The sequence below is a fragment of the Periplaneta americana genome, chromosome 12 (genome assembly GCF_040183065.1).
Source record: "Periplaneta americana isolate PAMFEO1 chromosome 12, P.americana_PAMFEO1_priV1, whole genome shotgun sequence".
NCBI classification, from domain to species: domain Eukaryota; kingdom Metazoa; phylum Arthropoda; class Insecta; order Blattodea; family Blattidae; genus Periplaneta; species Periplaneta americana.
In genome coordinates, this window is record NC_091128.1 from 39,358,956 (window position 1) to 39,374,307 (window position 15,352).

The window sequence follows — 15,352 nt, forward strand, 5'->3', positions numbered from 1 at the left end:
TTTGTGAGCATGTTGCTAGTGTAGCTGAGAATGGTACCACTTTCTATACACGTCACATCAGTCATTTGCCAACACAGTTGTCAGACTGACTACAGCAAATGTAAAACACTCGTCTTCAATGTTCCCACTACTTATTTCACACGCCAAAAACAGTGACGCGGAATATAGTAGCCAGAGTTGGGGTGTAGTCAATATATACTGCAGGGCTGTGTCTTCTGTCGATAATATTGCAAAACAAGCAACATATTTGCAACCAAGACCTCTTCAAGTGATATCTCTATCCAGTGCTTTTGCTTCAGTAAAGTCTCATTTTACAAACCTATGGATCAACAATTGGCTCTCTTCTGACAAAGGAAAAATTTTACAGTCTGTACAAAAGAAACCAAATGACCTGGAAATATACAAAAACTTGTTGGTCATGAAGTAAATGCTGAAATTATAACAACTTTCCCATATTAATCTTAAAAACAATTCTTATTTTGTGCTTAGACGTTAATGAGGATTAATGAAAAGTATTTGAATGGTGATGAAATTTTTAATTTAAAAGAAGCATAACTCCGTGTTGTTTCTTTTTAGCCTATTTTCTGGAGAAGTAGATTAATAATTATTATTATTGTCCATTGACATTGCTGTATGTGCATACATTATTACAAGATGTGTATGTGCATACATTATTACAAGATGTGTGACCAACTACAACATGTCTTGGCCTTTATATACTCACTGTTGCCATATGCCTTATGTTTCATTTATAAGGTTTAATTTATTTTTATTGTTGCTTTAACTGTATTAATTTAAGTCGTAAGTTAATAGAAGATTTAAACTTCATTCTTATGCTTTCAAAACATATACTCATCACCCTTACTTTGCTGTGTAGTCTGTATATACTTTATTTAATTATCTTGTTTCAGGACTGGACAAAATTGAGGCGCTTCAAAATCATGAAAATGTGGAGATATATAAGCTGGCCTATGACATTATTGAACAGTACTTCTCTGAGGATGTAAGTGCATACAATTTTAGTATTTAGAGTATTGTAAAGTGTTTATCATTTTGGTGATGTCTGTAGAGCCATAAAACAACATGAAATTGGAAAATTGAAGACTATTTCAAACTGAGAGTTTCTTCAGCATATTACTGGAAAATAAATTATTATCATACAGATGTGGAAGCATTGTTTGTTCATTTATTAACAGCCGGTACTATAATTGAGGTTATTTTTAAATGAAGGAAAATTAATCATTTCATTCTGTTCTAAAATAATCTGAAATATTTTATTACTGAGATTTATTATGCAAAAGTTAAAGGAAATACAAGAAGAAGATAGTCTACACAGTTCTTCAAATGAGAAGTGACAAGTCTCCAATCATAATACAACCAGGAGCTTCCAATGTTGCCATACTGTATTTCTTTTGTAAATGTGTTACTGCAGATATGAGTTCAGTTATTATAAATGTCACTATCGCTGGATAGAAATTTTCTTATTTCATATCAATTATCTTGTAAGGCAAATAGGCAGCAAAATTCTTAATACTTAAATCCAGTCCACATTTTATTTATAGCTTCCATAGTTGTCATTGTAAGGGCCATTCTCATTTAACAATTTGTAAAAAGGAGACAACCAACAAATCATTAATTTTACAGTACAAGCAAAAAACTTATCTTCATTACAAATGAACCATTGAGCTATCAGACTTACATTAATTCAAAATAATGACTATTCTCAGTTGCAACAATGACATGTTTCAGATTTTAAACTTTGCTAAGCCCTGGTTCACACTAGCAGAATGTCTGCGGAATGGCAGCCGCACCATTTTCTATGGCACACTAATTTAAATGTAGCCGTTCACACAGGACAGACAGTCTGCGGCAGCGGAACGTCTCCACATGCAAGCCGCATAGCCTATAGCGGAACAAACGCCGCACGGTGGCCGCAAGTTTGCTATGGGCTATTGAATTATATTGTATCAATCACACGAGCAGACTCGGCAGTTTGGCGGCGAGTGCCCAGACGACATATCTTGGCTTTTACGAGAGCTGGACTCGATACTTTAGGCATGTTTTGGCCCTTTGTGTGTGTCTATAGGCCTACATGCGACGATTGTCCAAATCTGACAGGTGACCTGAGTGACATTCGTGAATTTGATGCTGACATGTGGGCCATCCTGCATCAGCCCCTAATAGAACTAGGTCCCGTTTCACAAACGAGTAGCCTGATAAGTCTCAGGGGCCGGAGGCCCAAGCCCTTCCTGTCATCGTTGGCTGACAAATAGGCATCCTATCTGAGCCCCTGATAAAGCCAGGCATACGGGATGACGAGCTCCAAACCCTTCCTATAGCATCATCGGAAATCTTTAGGCCCTACTACCTCCAGAACTTCACCCTACCTATATTTGACTATTGCAGATGATAGATGAGGGGAAGGTGGAGAGTTTTGGTGGAATGATAGAGGGAAACGGGAGTGCCCCGAGAAAAACCCTCTGTAACGTCTACTTGAAAGCCACCGGCGTAGCTCGGTCGGCTAAGGCGCTTGCCTGCTGATCAGAGTTGCGCTCAGGTGCGGTTTCGATTCCCACTTGGGCTGATTACCTGGTTGGGTTTTTTCCGAGGTTTTCCCCAACCTTACGGCAAATGTCAGATAATCAATGGCGAATCCTCGGCCTCATCTCACCAAATATCATTTCACTATCACCAATTTTATCGACACTAAATAACCTCGTAGTTGGTGCAGCGTCGTTAAATAACCAAATAAAAAAAATTTCTGCTTGAGTCACAGTCAACATATCACACATGTATTGTAGTACTGGCTGTTGCAATTTTTTTTTAACTTGTGGTGCATTGCGCATTGTGATTATATTCAATGGGTGATATGATTATAAAGAAAGTTGACATTGAGGTGTTTGTGATCGAGAATGAGAAAAGGCCATATATTTAGGACATTCAAAATGAAGAGTACAAGGACAGAAACAAAAATGTTCAGCATGTTATGAAATTTGTTGTGTACTGTTTCTCACTTTCATGGAACATTCAGACGCAGAAAGGAAATGTGTCAATAAGCAGTTCTTGTCAAATATTTCTCGCATAAGCCTATACACTAATACATAAATTATTTTAATTTATGGCATTTACTTTTTACTTCATTAATTTCTCTATGAGTTTTTTAATAAAAAGTGATAACACTCAAAACATTTCAGCTTCTGAAAATAAAACAAACAAGTACCTGTAATATACATACAGTAATATATTTTCTCCAAAGTGAATACGAAATTAAATGCACTTATTACAGTTTCATTTCAACAATTGAATGCATACAACTATTGACATTGATTTGCCATAAATGTTACAGAAAGCATTCTATTGGAGGTATAGCCAGTCTTACGTTAATATATTCTTTCTGAAGGCATTTTTCAGAGTATTATACACTTCATCAAAGCTGGGAAATGTCATTTTTAAGTTAATTGAAATAAATTGATTCCTCCTTGTTCAACTAGTTAAACAACACGTAAAAATTCCTTGTAATAAAGGACTGCTGACTATTGGATGTACTCAATGTCTTCATCTTTACATTTCCTATCAATAATTGCATTTCGAAGTACACTAGTACTGCACTATGATTAGCATCTATGGCGACTGTTCACCTCAAATCCTTCCGTCCGTCTTTCATCCGCTCGTGTGGCCTCAAAATGGTGTGGCTGCCGTTCCGCAGCTTAACCGGGCTTAATAGTTCTTAGTACATTAAATTTTTTTTAGAAAAATCACTTTGACTATTTTTACATGACAGTGGCGACTTGTAACTGATTCTACCAATGTTACAACACTTCTCATGGTAATATAACACGTTGATGGTACGATGATTCATGGAAACCATAAGAAGATACGAATTTTTCAATCATGTCTAAATAAACCAAGTACAAGTAATAGTGCATTAAAGTCGACGGCAATTTGGAAGGTGGTAGTCTGCTAGCATTTGCTTCGAGAGAGACAGAGAAAAGCAGCGTACAACATTGCCACATCGTACTTCACGCGCACGTGCAATACAAATAGCGCAGGAGAGAATTTAAATTATCAAAAGACAATAATGACCTTAATCGTTGATTACTGTAAGCATGACACCAAACAAACCCTCTTTCCTTCACTAACAATATTCTTTGCACGGTTCTCAATCCCACACCAATGCTTCTGCAGTCGTTTCTTGTGCGTTGCAGCCAGCATCAAGATGGCCGGCAGCGTTCTGCTCGTCAACATTTTAAAAATAATTATACACCTTAAACACTATTTTCCGCACGTGCCTGTGCAGTACTTGTGTTTTTACAGTCTCTTCTTTCATTTATTTATCTTACACACACGCAGTAAACGTTAGTTTTACTTATTCAATGTATTGAAACAGTCACACGTGAACAAACGAACTCGGGAAGTACTTGTTATAGACTGATTCCGATTGGTTCTACTGTACAAGCTTGTGACATCACTTACCAGAAATGCTACGGTGCATGTAGCAGCTGACTGCCATCTATACTGTTTTCGCTCTAAGAAAAATCCTAATGTAAACATAAGCACGTTGCTGTCATACCCGTGATTGGCTCAACACTCACACAACGCAGGAAAATATAGTCCGTATTTGGAAACCATAATTTTTTATTATTTGAAAATAAAAAATTGAATTCTAGTTGTTAAATATGATGAAACATATAACTTCACTCATATGTAAAACGCTATGTAAAAGAAAAGCTACTTTTATATTTTGTTATGTATTATGAACGCTGATGAATACCAACAGTATTACCGAGGTAGTCTGTTCTTGTAACAAGCTGGCATCACTTGAGCTCGTAGTTGTTCACGTAAGCACGTGGTACTGAAGTATGGCTTCTGCATCCTCGGTGTGTGTGGTAATTAATCGTAAGAGTGGAAACTCTCTCAAAAGCGGAGAAAAACAAATAGTCTTAAATGTATATAATAAGTTAAGTGAGTTTTAATCACAGTAATTATAAAGTAAATGTTTCCTAAGCAAACGAATGCATAGTAGTGAGGTTAGGCCTACTTGACGAGTAACGGGAAATGTTTAACATGAAACAGAATGTACAACAGTAGGCGGGAAAATGTACTGAGAATCTATGGCGTCTAACAGCGGCCAATGAAGCCTCACTTCAGTCACGTGCTATTATTTATATTAGGATTTTTCTTACAGCGAAAAGATTATAGTCTAGTTGTTGTAATGCCAGTAGTAGTTTAAAGTCAGGCCCGAAAAATTATTTATAGTGTTTGTACTTTATTAAAAGGTACGTATTTTAAAGAGGAAAAGAGACCTGGATAGTACTTACTTCTTAATATGTGTGTCCAGCTATAAACGGATTACACAATGTCCACTGTAAATCAAATATGCAATTTTCCAGAGCTGTGGATTGGTGGGAATTTCATATAATGAGTGGTTTTTCATTCTTTCCTGCAGTTTATGGTTGCTGTTATTACATTGAAGTAGGATGTGTTCTATTGTTTCTTCTTCTGTTAAACATTTTTTACATATTGGTGACTCTGATAATTTAAAGTGATGCAGGTAAGCTTCCGTAACAAGGTGTCCTATTCTAACTCATGCATGGGAATATCACAGTAGATTTTAATATTGTTGGGTGGTTTCAAAATTTTCCATAGTACTCTTCCTGTTTGTCTGCTTCACACATCTTCTTTCTATTGCTTATTTATCATGTTATGCATATTATTTATTATTCTGTCAAGAGAATCTATAGGTTATGGTATTGGTAAAAGGTTTGATGCAACTTTTGCTATTTCATCTGCTATCTCATTACCTTGCACTCCACAGTAACCTTGTATACATTGAAAGGTGATAATTTTTACCATTTTTAGAAAGCAGATTTATTAATTGCGTAATAAATATAGCTCTGAAAGCATAAGCAGTTGGTGTATATTTGATTGTTGTTTGAAGGACAGTTTTGAGTCTGTAAATATGTAGATCTATCTGTAATGAGAAGCTTTGCAGTATCGATAGCAAGTAACTCTGTGCTTTGGATGGTAGTGCTTCAGTGTTTGTGTCGCCTAAAAACATAAGACTCCCTAAGACCTAATGATTTTGGCAGGTGCATTGTATGGAGGACAATGAAGATGAATTTCCAACTTCCTCTTCCTTCCCTCTCCTGCTCGCAAAAAAATTACTTTAGCTTTAGAAACCAAAATTTAATACAAAGGCTCCTATTCGTCCACTTACAGAATATTGCGGAATTTAGGCTTCAGATATAAAAAAGATAATGATACTGACTTACTACAGGAGCTGAGAAGATAGGTTTCAAACTTGAGAGCAAATGGATATTTTGGACTAAAGCAAGAAATAATGTGACAATCCTGTGCGCAATGTGGTGAAAACTTTGTGAAAGAAATAGAACCTATATTAATATATTTACAAGACTGATAACTAGGACGGCATTACTGATGAAGAGAATGACAGTGGTTATGAAGCAAAACAGACGTTGAACCTCTAGCACATAATTAATATATTTTAGGAAATTATTGTTGTAACATGCTCATCATCTGACAAGCTGTTTACCACACCAAAATATCTTAATCAGTAAGCACATACTTTCGACGTACCTTCTGATAAATTTTGCATAAAAAATATTGGATAGTTTTTTTTTATCGATATTTTTTAATCACAGTGTAAACTCATCTGCAAACTGGATATTTAAAGCAAGTGCAGGGAATTTAAATACGAGTCCATTGGGTTAATGTTAATGTCTCAACAACAGTGCAGACCTAAGATGGAGGAAGCATTATAAAAGTAATTGCATTTCAGTGGCTGCTTCTGATTTGACAAGGATTATAGTTTCTAGATTAAGGTCAAAATTGTAAGATATCAACGAGAAATAAGCCACCAGCATAGCCCAAGCAGTAGTGCATTGCCTGCTGATCTGAAGTTATGCCTGGGTGTAGGTTCGATTCTTGTTTGGGATGATTACCTGGTTGTGGGTTTCTTCCAAGGTTTCCCTCAAAACCGTAAGGCGAATGTGAGGTAATCTATGGCAAATCCTCGACCTCATCTCACCAAATACCATCTCGCTATCAGCAATTTCATCGACGCTAAATAATCCAGCAGTTGATACAGCATTGTTAAATAGCCAAGTAAAAGAAAAGAAAAAGAACAAGAAATATAACGAACGTATTATATCTTTTGATTTTATTTTATTTTTTACGAAACTTACCACATGCTGGTATCATCTACTTTTGTATATTCCTACCTTTTACTTTTATTTATCTTTGTCTTCTGTCATGAATTGATCAATATCTGTTGTGGACAAATATATTCTTGCTGTCCATCTGATCTCGTTCCCACAACTTGATACACTGTGTTAGTGCTTGTTTGCTAAAATTCGGTGTAGGTAATCTGAATTAATTTTTATTGTTTAATTTTCAAATAATTCAAATTTATTGTATATAAAGAAAGATTAAGAGAGGGCTGTGGATTGAATGTTTACAGGTTGAAGATGATCCTAATTTGGTGCCCCAGTCCTCTGATGCTGGCTTCCAGTTTGATCCTAACACCAGCATACCAAGCGAGGGCTTCAAATTCTGATTGGCAAGACATGTAACTGTTGGAGTGGCCAGTGCTGTGACTCGGTAGTTGTGTGACACGGACAATATTGGTTGATGTAGGTGTACAAGCAGATCTGAGAGTGTTGAACACAGCTATTAAGAAGCCCCGAGGTTTATAAAAATCGAATTTAGAAGTTCAACTTTTTTTTTAGCAAGGTGTGTTAAAAAGAGACTGTGGTCTTTTATATTATCTTGCTTGGAAGATGCTGTCTTTGCCCTACATAATCAATTTAATGTCCATCCAGTAAACAAGCAGATTTGGTTTATAACTTACATGCTGAGTATTAAGAGCTTTTTGTGCCTAAATAATACAGAGCATTGGTTTGACATGGCAGGTCTCAGCAGTGTTCAAATCTCAACCTCGATGAAATGTGTTTGAGATACATTAGCCCATTAGCCTCCAAAATGACTGATTATGTTTATATTAAATGTTCTCCAGAAGCTGTCCTCTTGTATATAATGTAATGTACTAGATGAAATGTTTTGACCATTTTCCAGAGCCAAAGCATGTCACAAAATGACTAATAAGTTTTTTTTTTTTTTAATTATTGTGACTAAAATTAAGGGGCTACAACAAAGGACACTTTATCCAGATGGTGAACAAGTGCCGGCTGGAGACTAGTTGTTGAAGCATTCTCCCAGTTGACCCAAGCAAGATGTACTGATTAATAATAAATTATGATCCTCCATCTTGTTTTGTTTTGTGAGAAGATGTTGATACTGTTAGGGTAAACTTAATAATATGGTTAACTGTTATCTTTATTTACTAATGGCTTTTAATCACTTATGGATCGATATTATGTACAGACATAGAGCAATAAGCAACAGCAACCATTTAATAGCTCTATTCCTATGGAATCCTCATGAAGTGGCAACTGTAACTTTCTAACTTAAATGATTGTGGCCATGTGGATCAGGCCTTTGTGACTTAGTTTGAATTGTAGATATAGCAAATTCTTTATAAAATAGTGAAAACAAAGGCTTCACAGACATCTTGAAATGATTGGAGTTTTATTTACTTTGGAGGGTTGAGGGCCTTGCACTCGCAGTATTCCCTCTGCAGCACACGATCATATTGTCCATCTTCCAGTCTGATTGTCACGTTGGCAGGAAAGTTGACCGCTAGATGAAGACCTCCTCGTGTAAGAGTCAGACGCTGGGAAGTATCTCTTGTCTCATGATACTGTAATTCAGATGATGATGATGTTACCTGGAAGATGTAGGTATTAATGAAAACTGTTGTGTGCCTCTCTCCTCATTCCCTGTTTTTACCTATACACATATAAGCAGTACCTTTGTTGTTGTACTTGAAGTCCTGAGAGATATCCTCCTCTTTGGTAACCATGGTGATCGGTCTTCTACTGCTGACTGCAGAGGAAGCAATGGAATTACTGTATTACATATTATAATAAAATACTGGCAGATTAAAAATACTTTAGGATTAACAATTCTCTAAGAGGGACAATGAGCTGCATTTGATGTATCACGGTAATCTACTATCATGGCTGAGCTCAAGTACACGTGAAATTCCAGAGTTTTCATCTGAGTGAAACATGTTACCACACTCCCACAACGTATACTTTTAATTAAGCTTCATTTACAACATAGTAAAATTGGTTCAATCTTAAATGGTGGTGTAATTTCTTATCTTATATTGCTTTTTGGACTCCAGAGTTAATGAGTAGCTCCTCAGTTATTACATTGACTGGTGAACTTAGCAGGCTACATTGCACAATGTGGCAAAGCTGTACCCCTTTCACCTCAACCTGATTCCTAAAGTGTTTTTAATCAGTGAGTAAGTAGTGTTGGGAACTGAAAGTATTCTGATCAGAGCTGTGTGTATGTTCTGTGAGGTGAACTGCTATTTCCTACATGTCATGTAAGAGTAAATGTATCGAAACTGTCGATTATTGACATCAGTGGGAAGGGATTGATATTTGATATTTATTATTACATGCCATAGAGTCATAAAGACTTTCGACATAGTCAACAATAACTGGTTTAAAAAAAAAAAAACTTAAAACACAATATTGCTTACATCTAAATATTCATTAATATTGTAAAATAACTCCTGGGTCAGCCAAACAGACACAAGTCGCTTTAAGGCATTCTTTTCAAGTAGGAAGCTATTCTAAAAGCACTGATCGAGTAGTTTTTCATTGTCTTTGACAGTCTACATTTACTTATGGCTTTTAAAGAACCCAGAGGTTCATTGCTGCCCTCATATAAGCCCGCCATCAGTCCCTATCCTGAGCAAGATTAATCCAGTCTCTACCATCATATCCCGCCTCCCTCAAATCCATGAGTTGACATTAGAAATGTCAAAGTTGTTGTTTAGTCAACCTTCTGAACTTCGTAAGTAATACCAAGAAGGTATCGCTTATGAGTCAACTAGGCCAGGAGATAATGGAGTAGGGTGGCCAGTTCCTTTCCCTCTCCATTGCATACATCACCAAGTAATCCTTTTTTTAAGATCTTAAGAGTGTGAACAACTTGTAACCTCATTATTTTTTATTTCATTGCTTCAGAGATATATAGTCCAGTTGTAGTCATGATTTCCTCTTCTGTAAATAATGGTTTATTGTGAGCAGTTGAAGACGAACCAATTATGGTCCTAATTGCCCTTTTTTAAACTAAAAATATCTTCTAGATGTGGCAAATATTACTCCAGATTAGTAAACCACATTTTACATTGCTCTGAAAATACGCAAAGTAAGTTGTTCTAACATATTGATGTGGAACATACCATTTTAAATTTCTCAATAAATAAATCATCCCTAAGAGTTTAACAGCAATATGTTAATGTATTCTTTCCAGGTTGTGGAATCAAGAACAAATCCCAGCAGCTTCACTCTGTTAGGTGTATCAATACATTTCAGTGAAAAATTTAAAGATTCGGTTTTGGACTCATTTAGTGAAAAAAATTCTTAGAATAAAACCATGTTTTGGCCATCGAGAAAATTATATTCTTTAAATTTTCCAGATATGTCTATATCGATCTAAAGAGATTGTTAATCATGAATAGATAAACAATAGACTGCAGGCAGAGGAAAGGGAGTAACTCACAGAAACCTTTCCAAATAGTTCTTATCCACCCCAAAAATTACACTTGGAATCGCTGAAATTTGAACCTGGGTTTTCAGCATGCAGAGCTGATCTCTAGCTGTTCAGCTTATGGTGCATATCACCAAGGCTCCCGATATGTTTCAGGCCTAAAGGCTTGATTGGTGACATCACAACATACGGCTGTAACCTCGTGATTACAAAATGATAAGCAAATTGTCACTCAAATACATGCAGATTGATTATTTATTACATTAAAATGTTCAAAACTATTAATTACTTGATATATATGAGTCATTCCACATCAAACCAGACAAATTTAAAGGAAATTTAACCTTCATGTTTTTTATTTCTGTCAATTGAAAGAACAAAAATAAAATATACATATATTTTTATTTTCATAAAACTTTATTCTTTCGAAAAGTGTTTAAATTCAAAATTTACATAATAGTGCGCGCACTGTTATATATAAACGGTAATATCTTCATTAGTAATTAACGCAGTTTATTCAAATTCGGCTCATATTAAAGATCATAGATATACTTTTAGCATATCTGGGCTTCGATTATATAAAAATTTATATTAAAGTTCGGAAACTCTTTTCGAAATACAGAAAATATCACTGCATTCCTTAGTTTCTCAACTATATGCGTACAAAATTTCAGAATGGAATAAACATAAATGAATTTGCAATGAATTAACTTACCCAGCTGGGTGCACGCTGTTGAGTAGGAGCGTCACTGCAAGACCACGTTGCTATGTATGGATACGTGTGTACACACAGTATTAGTATGTTATACGCCATGTATTCGAAATATGTAAACAATTTGAAGCATAATTATTAACATAAAATTCCACAAAACTATCTTAAAACACAAAAAAACAAGTCAACCGATTGGATAACTGAAACATACTTTTAAGCAACTCAGATAAATACACGTTTACTTTAGTGGAACAAAGAATAACCTTTAACTAGTGCTTCAGATTTTGAGACCGGTATGAAAGCATGTAGTGTTCTTGTGCCACTTACTGCTTTTGTCCTCTCATATCCAGACTACAGCAAGTCACATTCATTTTTATGTTCATCATTGGTGAAAAGTAGAAAATGAATTCCACTAATATTCTTTTCAGCCCACCGAAACAATTTTCTTGGTGTCGTAGTGGGGTCCTGATGTGGCTGAAGACTTGCTGTTGTTGCTGGTCTTTTAGTGGTGCCGCCAATCCCATCACAAGGGCCCTTCCCATGTGAAGTTCCAAAAAAATGCCATTCAGCACTTACGCCGAAATCTTCTTCGTGAAAACACAGATTTACAAAATTTTTTCGGTTTTTGTATTGGGCACTAGCCCCATCAGAAAAATAACTTTTCACATTTCCTATTTCGTTCTTCAGAAACGTATTAATTGTCATTCGAAAAGGTGAACAGCATTTGTATCTGAAATTGGTACAAAGTTTTTATGTTTTAATTCACTTCTGTCTTTAAATAAACTACAAAGGGATGGAGTGTGACCTGATTTTTATTCCAATGAACACCCTGTACTGAGTCTTGAATCACGCAGGCATAATTTTCGGAAAAGTCACAAATTACAAGGCATTCACCGTCCTGGAGAGCTTCTTTCTTTTCCGTCAGAAACGCAGCTTGCTGCTGAGCAACAAATGCGTGAGGAGCTAGGGCTTCTGACTTGGTCGAAAGTTTACCTAAAAATTCTTCTGCTGAAGAGTGCAAAATTTCTAAATTAGTTCGGTCAACAGTTACCCATTGTTTGTAATTGACTACATCTATCATTTCTGTTTCAAATGCTTCCTGTAAATAATGAATTAAGTCTGCTGTTGATGGACAATTTTTTACACTTTCTGAAATAACAATCAGGGGATGCAGGGTTACATGCAATCTGTGAAATCAGATCTTTGTACTTTTTCAGTGACCGTTCTAGATTTGCTGTCAATTTCGCAATGTTTCCACCATCAATTAACAACTTTAAATTCTCATGATGAGCACACATACAGACTGAATGAGTACCACTGGCTCCAGGAAACGCACATTGTTTTGGTCTTCGTTCTGCAAATTTTGAAAAACTAATTTGTATATCTGGATATTTAACCTTAAAACCCCAGAATGTTTCTTTTAAATTTGATAACAATCTCTTCTGTTTCTATACTTTGTTGCCGTCTTCTTTTTCAGCCATGACGCGGCTTACATCATCATTAGTGTAATGGTCAAGTACTTTTTTCACTGTGGATGTGTCTGAAGTTTTTCCACTTCTAGATTCCGGAGTTGAGAGAATTCCCCTCTCTGCAGCTAAGTTTTTTGCAACACTGATCATGTGATTAGATGCATCAAAGTGTTCCCTAATTTTACTGTATGGCCAATCCTCAAATATAATTAAAATCTGAATTTTAAGTTTTCTGTCACTAGTGTTCCTGAAACACTCTGCTAGCTTATTAATTATGTCACTGCTACTCTTCTCATCTGGTCTTATTTCTACTTCTTTTTTCTCAACACGAAAAATCTTTTCCTTAAGCGTCTGTTTTATTTTACAATATTTCTGTTGGGGTTACTTCCTCTGTGATAATTTCTTCTTCTTAATTGGTGTTTCCCCCATTGAGACCAAACTTTCATTCAACTTATCAATGTCTGTCACTGACACCTCTGAATTACTTGCACACTACATTTAACAGTTTCCGAATTCCCTGTTGTTTCTTATTCGATGTTCTGGACACTAGAAGCGGCTAAGATATCAACACTGCTGGTTTGAACGACACTTGAATCACCAACATCTGACAATTTTCAGCAATCCTAATGTGTTGCATGTTCAATTTTTTAAGCATGTTGGAAATGACGCACCTTAATTTCCCGTTCTTAAACCTACGACTGTTATTGCTATTTTGTCTAGGTTGTGTTGTATTACTCATTGTGATTAGGCTACACACTAATTGAATCCTCAAATGTTAAAAGGAACTAAGTCAAAAAAATACAACTTCTCAGGAGAGAGAAAAAACACTGCCATTTTAAGTTTATTTGGTAAATAAACCTAGTATCAATAATTATGTAACAACTACATACTTTTAAAATTTATATAATCTAATGTGTTCTTGAAGTTCTACATTAATAATTTTCCACCAATCGGAAATACACTGCAAAAATGGCACAAATCTTTTAACATAATTTAAGGAAACTCTTGAGAGCTGCTACATTTTTTTCGTCGAAAAAGACTCGAATTTTCTCCTACGAACAAGAATAATTCCTTACCGAATATCCACTTCAATCAAGAATTGAAATTGAAGTATTGTTATGTGAAACTTGGATGAAAAATTGACTAATGAAAAAAAGGTACTATTTGCAGATATAGTTTTGTGGACTTCCGGACCTCACAGACACAGAGACAAAATTCAAAATTCTGCTCTTAAAGCTCTAAATCAACTACATGAATGGAACACATCAAATTTGATGACACTCAATATAAGCAAAAGTAACTAACAAATATTTTCACTTGTTAAAAAAGAAAGAGAATTAAATATCCAATACAATGGCCAACACCTTCCTAGAATTGATGAATCCAAATATCTTGGAGTTATTTTCGACAGGAAGTTAACATGGAGACACCATTTGAAATATATTTCTGAAAAAGCTCGTAAAAGATTCTTCCTTCTGAAAAGACTAGCAGGAAAGAAATAGGGATGCTCTAGAAATACTTTGAACACTACATACAAAATGTTTATACAGCCAGTGCTGACATACTGCAGAGAAATTTTAATTATTTTACTTTTCATAAATGAAATAGAATGTCTTCAAAACCAAGCTTTCAGGCTCATTACTGGTGGAATCAAAACAACTCCAATAGATTCTATGAGATTCCTCACTAATATTAACATCAACAAAATGACAATAGAAGAAAAAGCATTGATCCGATATGAAAAATTTATCAGATTACCAGGAAACAACTGGCATTCATACAGTCCTCTCTGTAGATTAAAAACTCAAAAAAGTTTAATATCCATGGTTCAAGAATTAAAACAGAAAATCAACATCCCGAATTTAAAAGAAAACTTACAAATTAAACCAAACCCTTTAACTCTATTAAATATAGAGTATAACCTAAATTTAACAGAAGAAATACTGAAATCAGAAGTAAACACTGAAATAATGAAACAATTGTCTTTAGAGACAATTAATATTAGGTATCCTCCACAAAACTGGCTTCATTTATACACAGGTGGATCCTTGATCTCCAGAGAACAAGGTGCCGGTGCAGGTGTTACGTGCTGTCTCTTCTCACTTTATAGATCTCTTGGATATGAAACAACAAGTTTTGATGGAGAAATCATTGCAATAAGTGAAAGTCTCAGGAATCTTCTATGCCACATCAATAAATTTAAGAATCCAGTTATATTGTCAAACTCCAAAGCAGCTATTTTGTCAATAGTCTCTAGACATACACCTTCATCTCAAACAGTAGGAATAACTAAAATGCTCTCTCAATTAATAACACTCAATAAAAGAATTGTATTCCAATGGATACCATCCCATTGTGGAATCCTGGGAAACGAGAATGAGGATGCTTTAGCAAAGAAGGGCAGCACTGCTACTTACAGACCTGTTATTAAATCTACGTATTATTCTGTGAAAAGATTTATTAAATCTACATATTTAGACTTCAACAAACAAAATTTGATAACACAATCCCAGGGGAAAAA

The 15,352-nt window shown here is 35.3% G+C and overlaps 2 protein-coding genes across 2 annotated transcripts in view; one reads left to right on the forward strand and one right to left on the reverse strand.

Annotated features, from left to right (window-relative positions):
• Positions 1–8,596, forward strand: part of LOC138710321 (importin subunit alpha-3-like) — a 56,352-nt gene extending 47,756 nt beyond the window's left edge. Inside the window, exons 11-12 of the mRNA XM_069841129.1 lie at positions 912–1,003; positions 7,481–8,596. Coding sequence (XP_069697230.1) covers positions 912–1,003; positions 7,481–7,576 — 188 coding nt within the window. The 3' untranslated portion in view covers positions 7,577–8,596. The remainder of the gene's footprint in view (positions 1–911; positions 1,004–7,480) is intronic.
• LOC138709952 (uncharacterized) overlaps positions 8,073–15,352 on the reverse strand; it is a 38,597-nt gene continuing 31,317 nt past the window's right edge. The window contains exons 4-5 of the mRNA XM_069840637.1: positions 8,890–8,964; positions 8,073–8,806 (exon numbers count right to left, since the gene is read on the reverse strand). Of these exons, the coding sequence (XP_069696738.1) occupies positions 8,612–8,806; positions 8,890–8,964 (270 nt within the window). The 3' untranslated portion in view covers positions 8,073–8,611. The remainder of the gene's footprint in view (positions 8,807–8,889; positions 8,965–15,352) is intronic.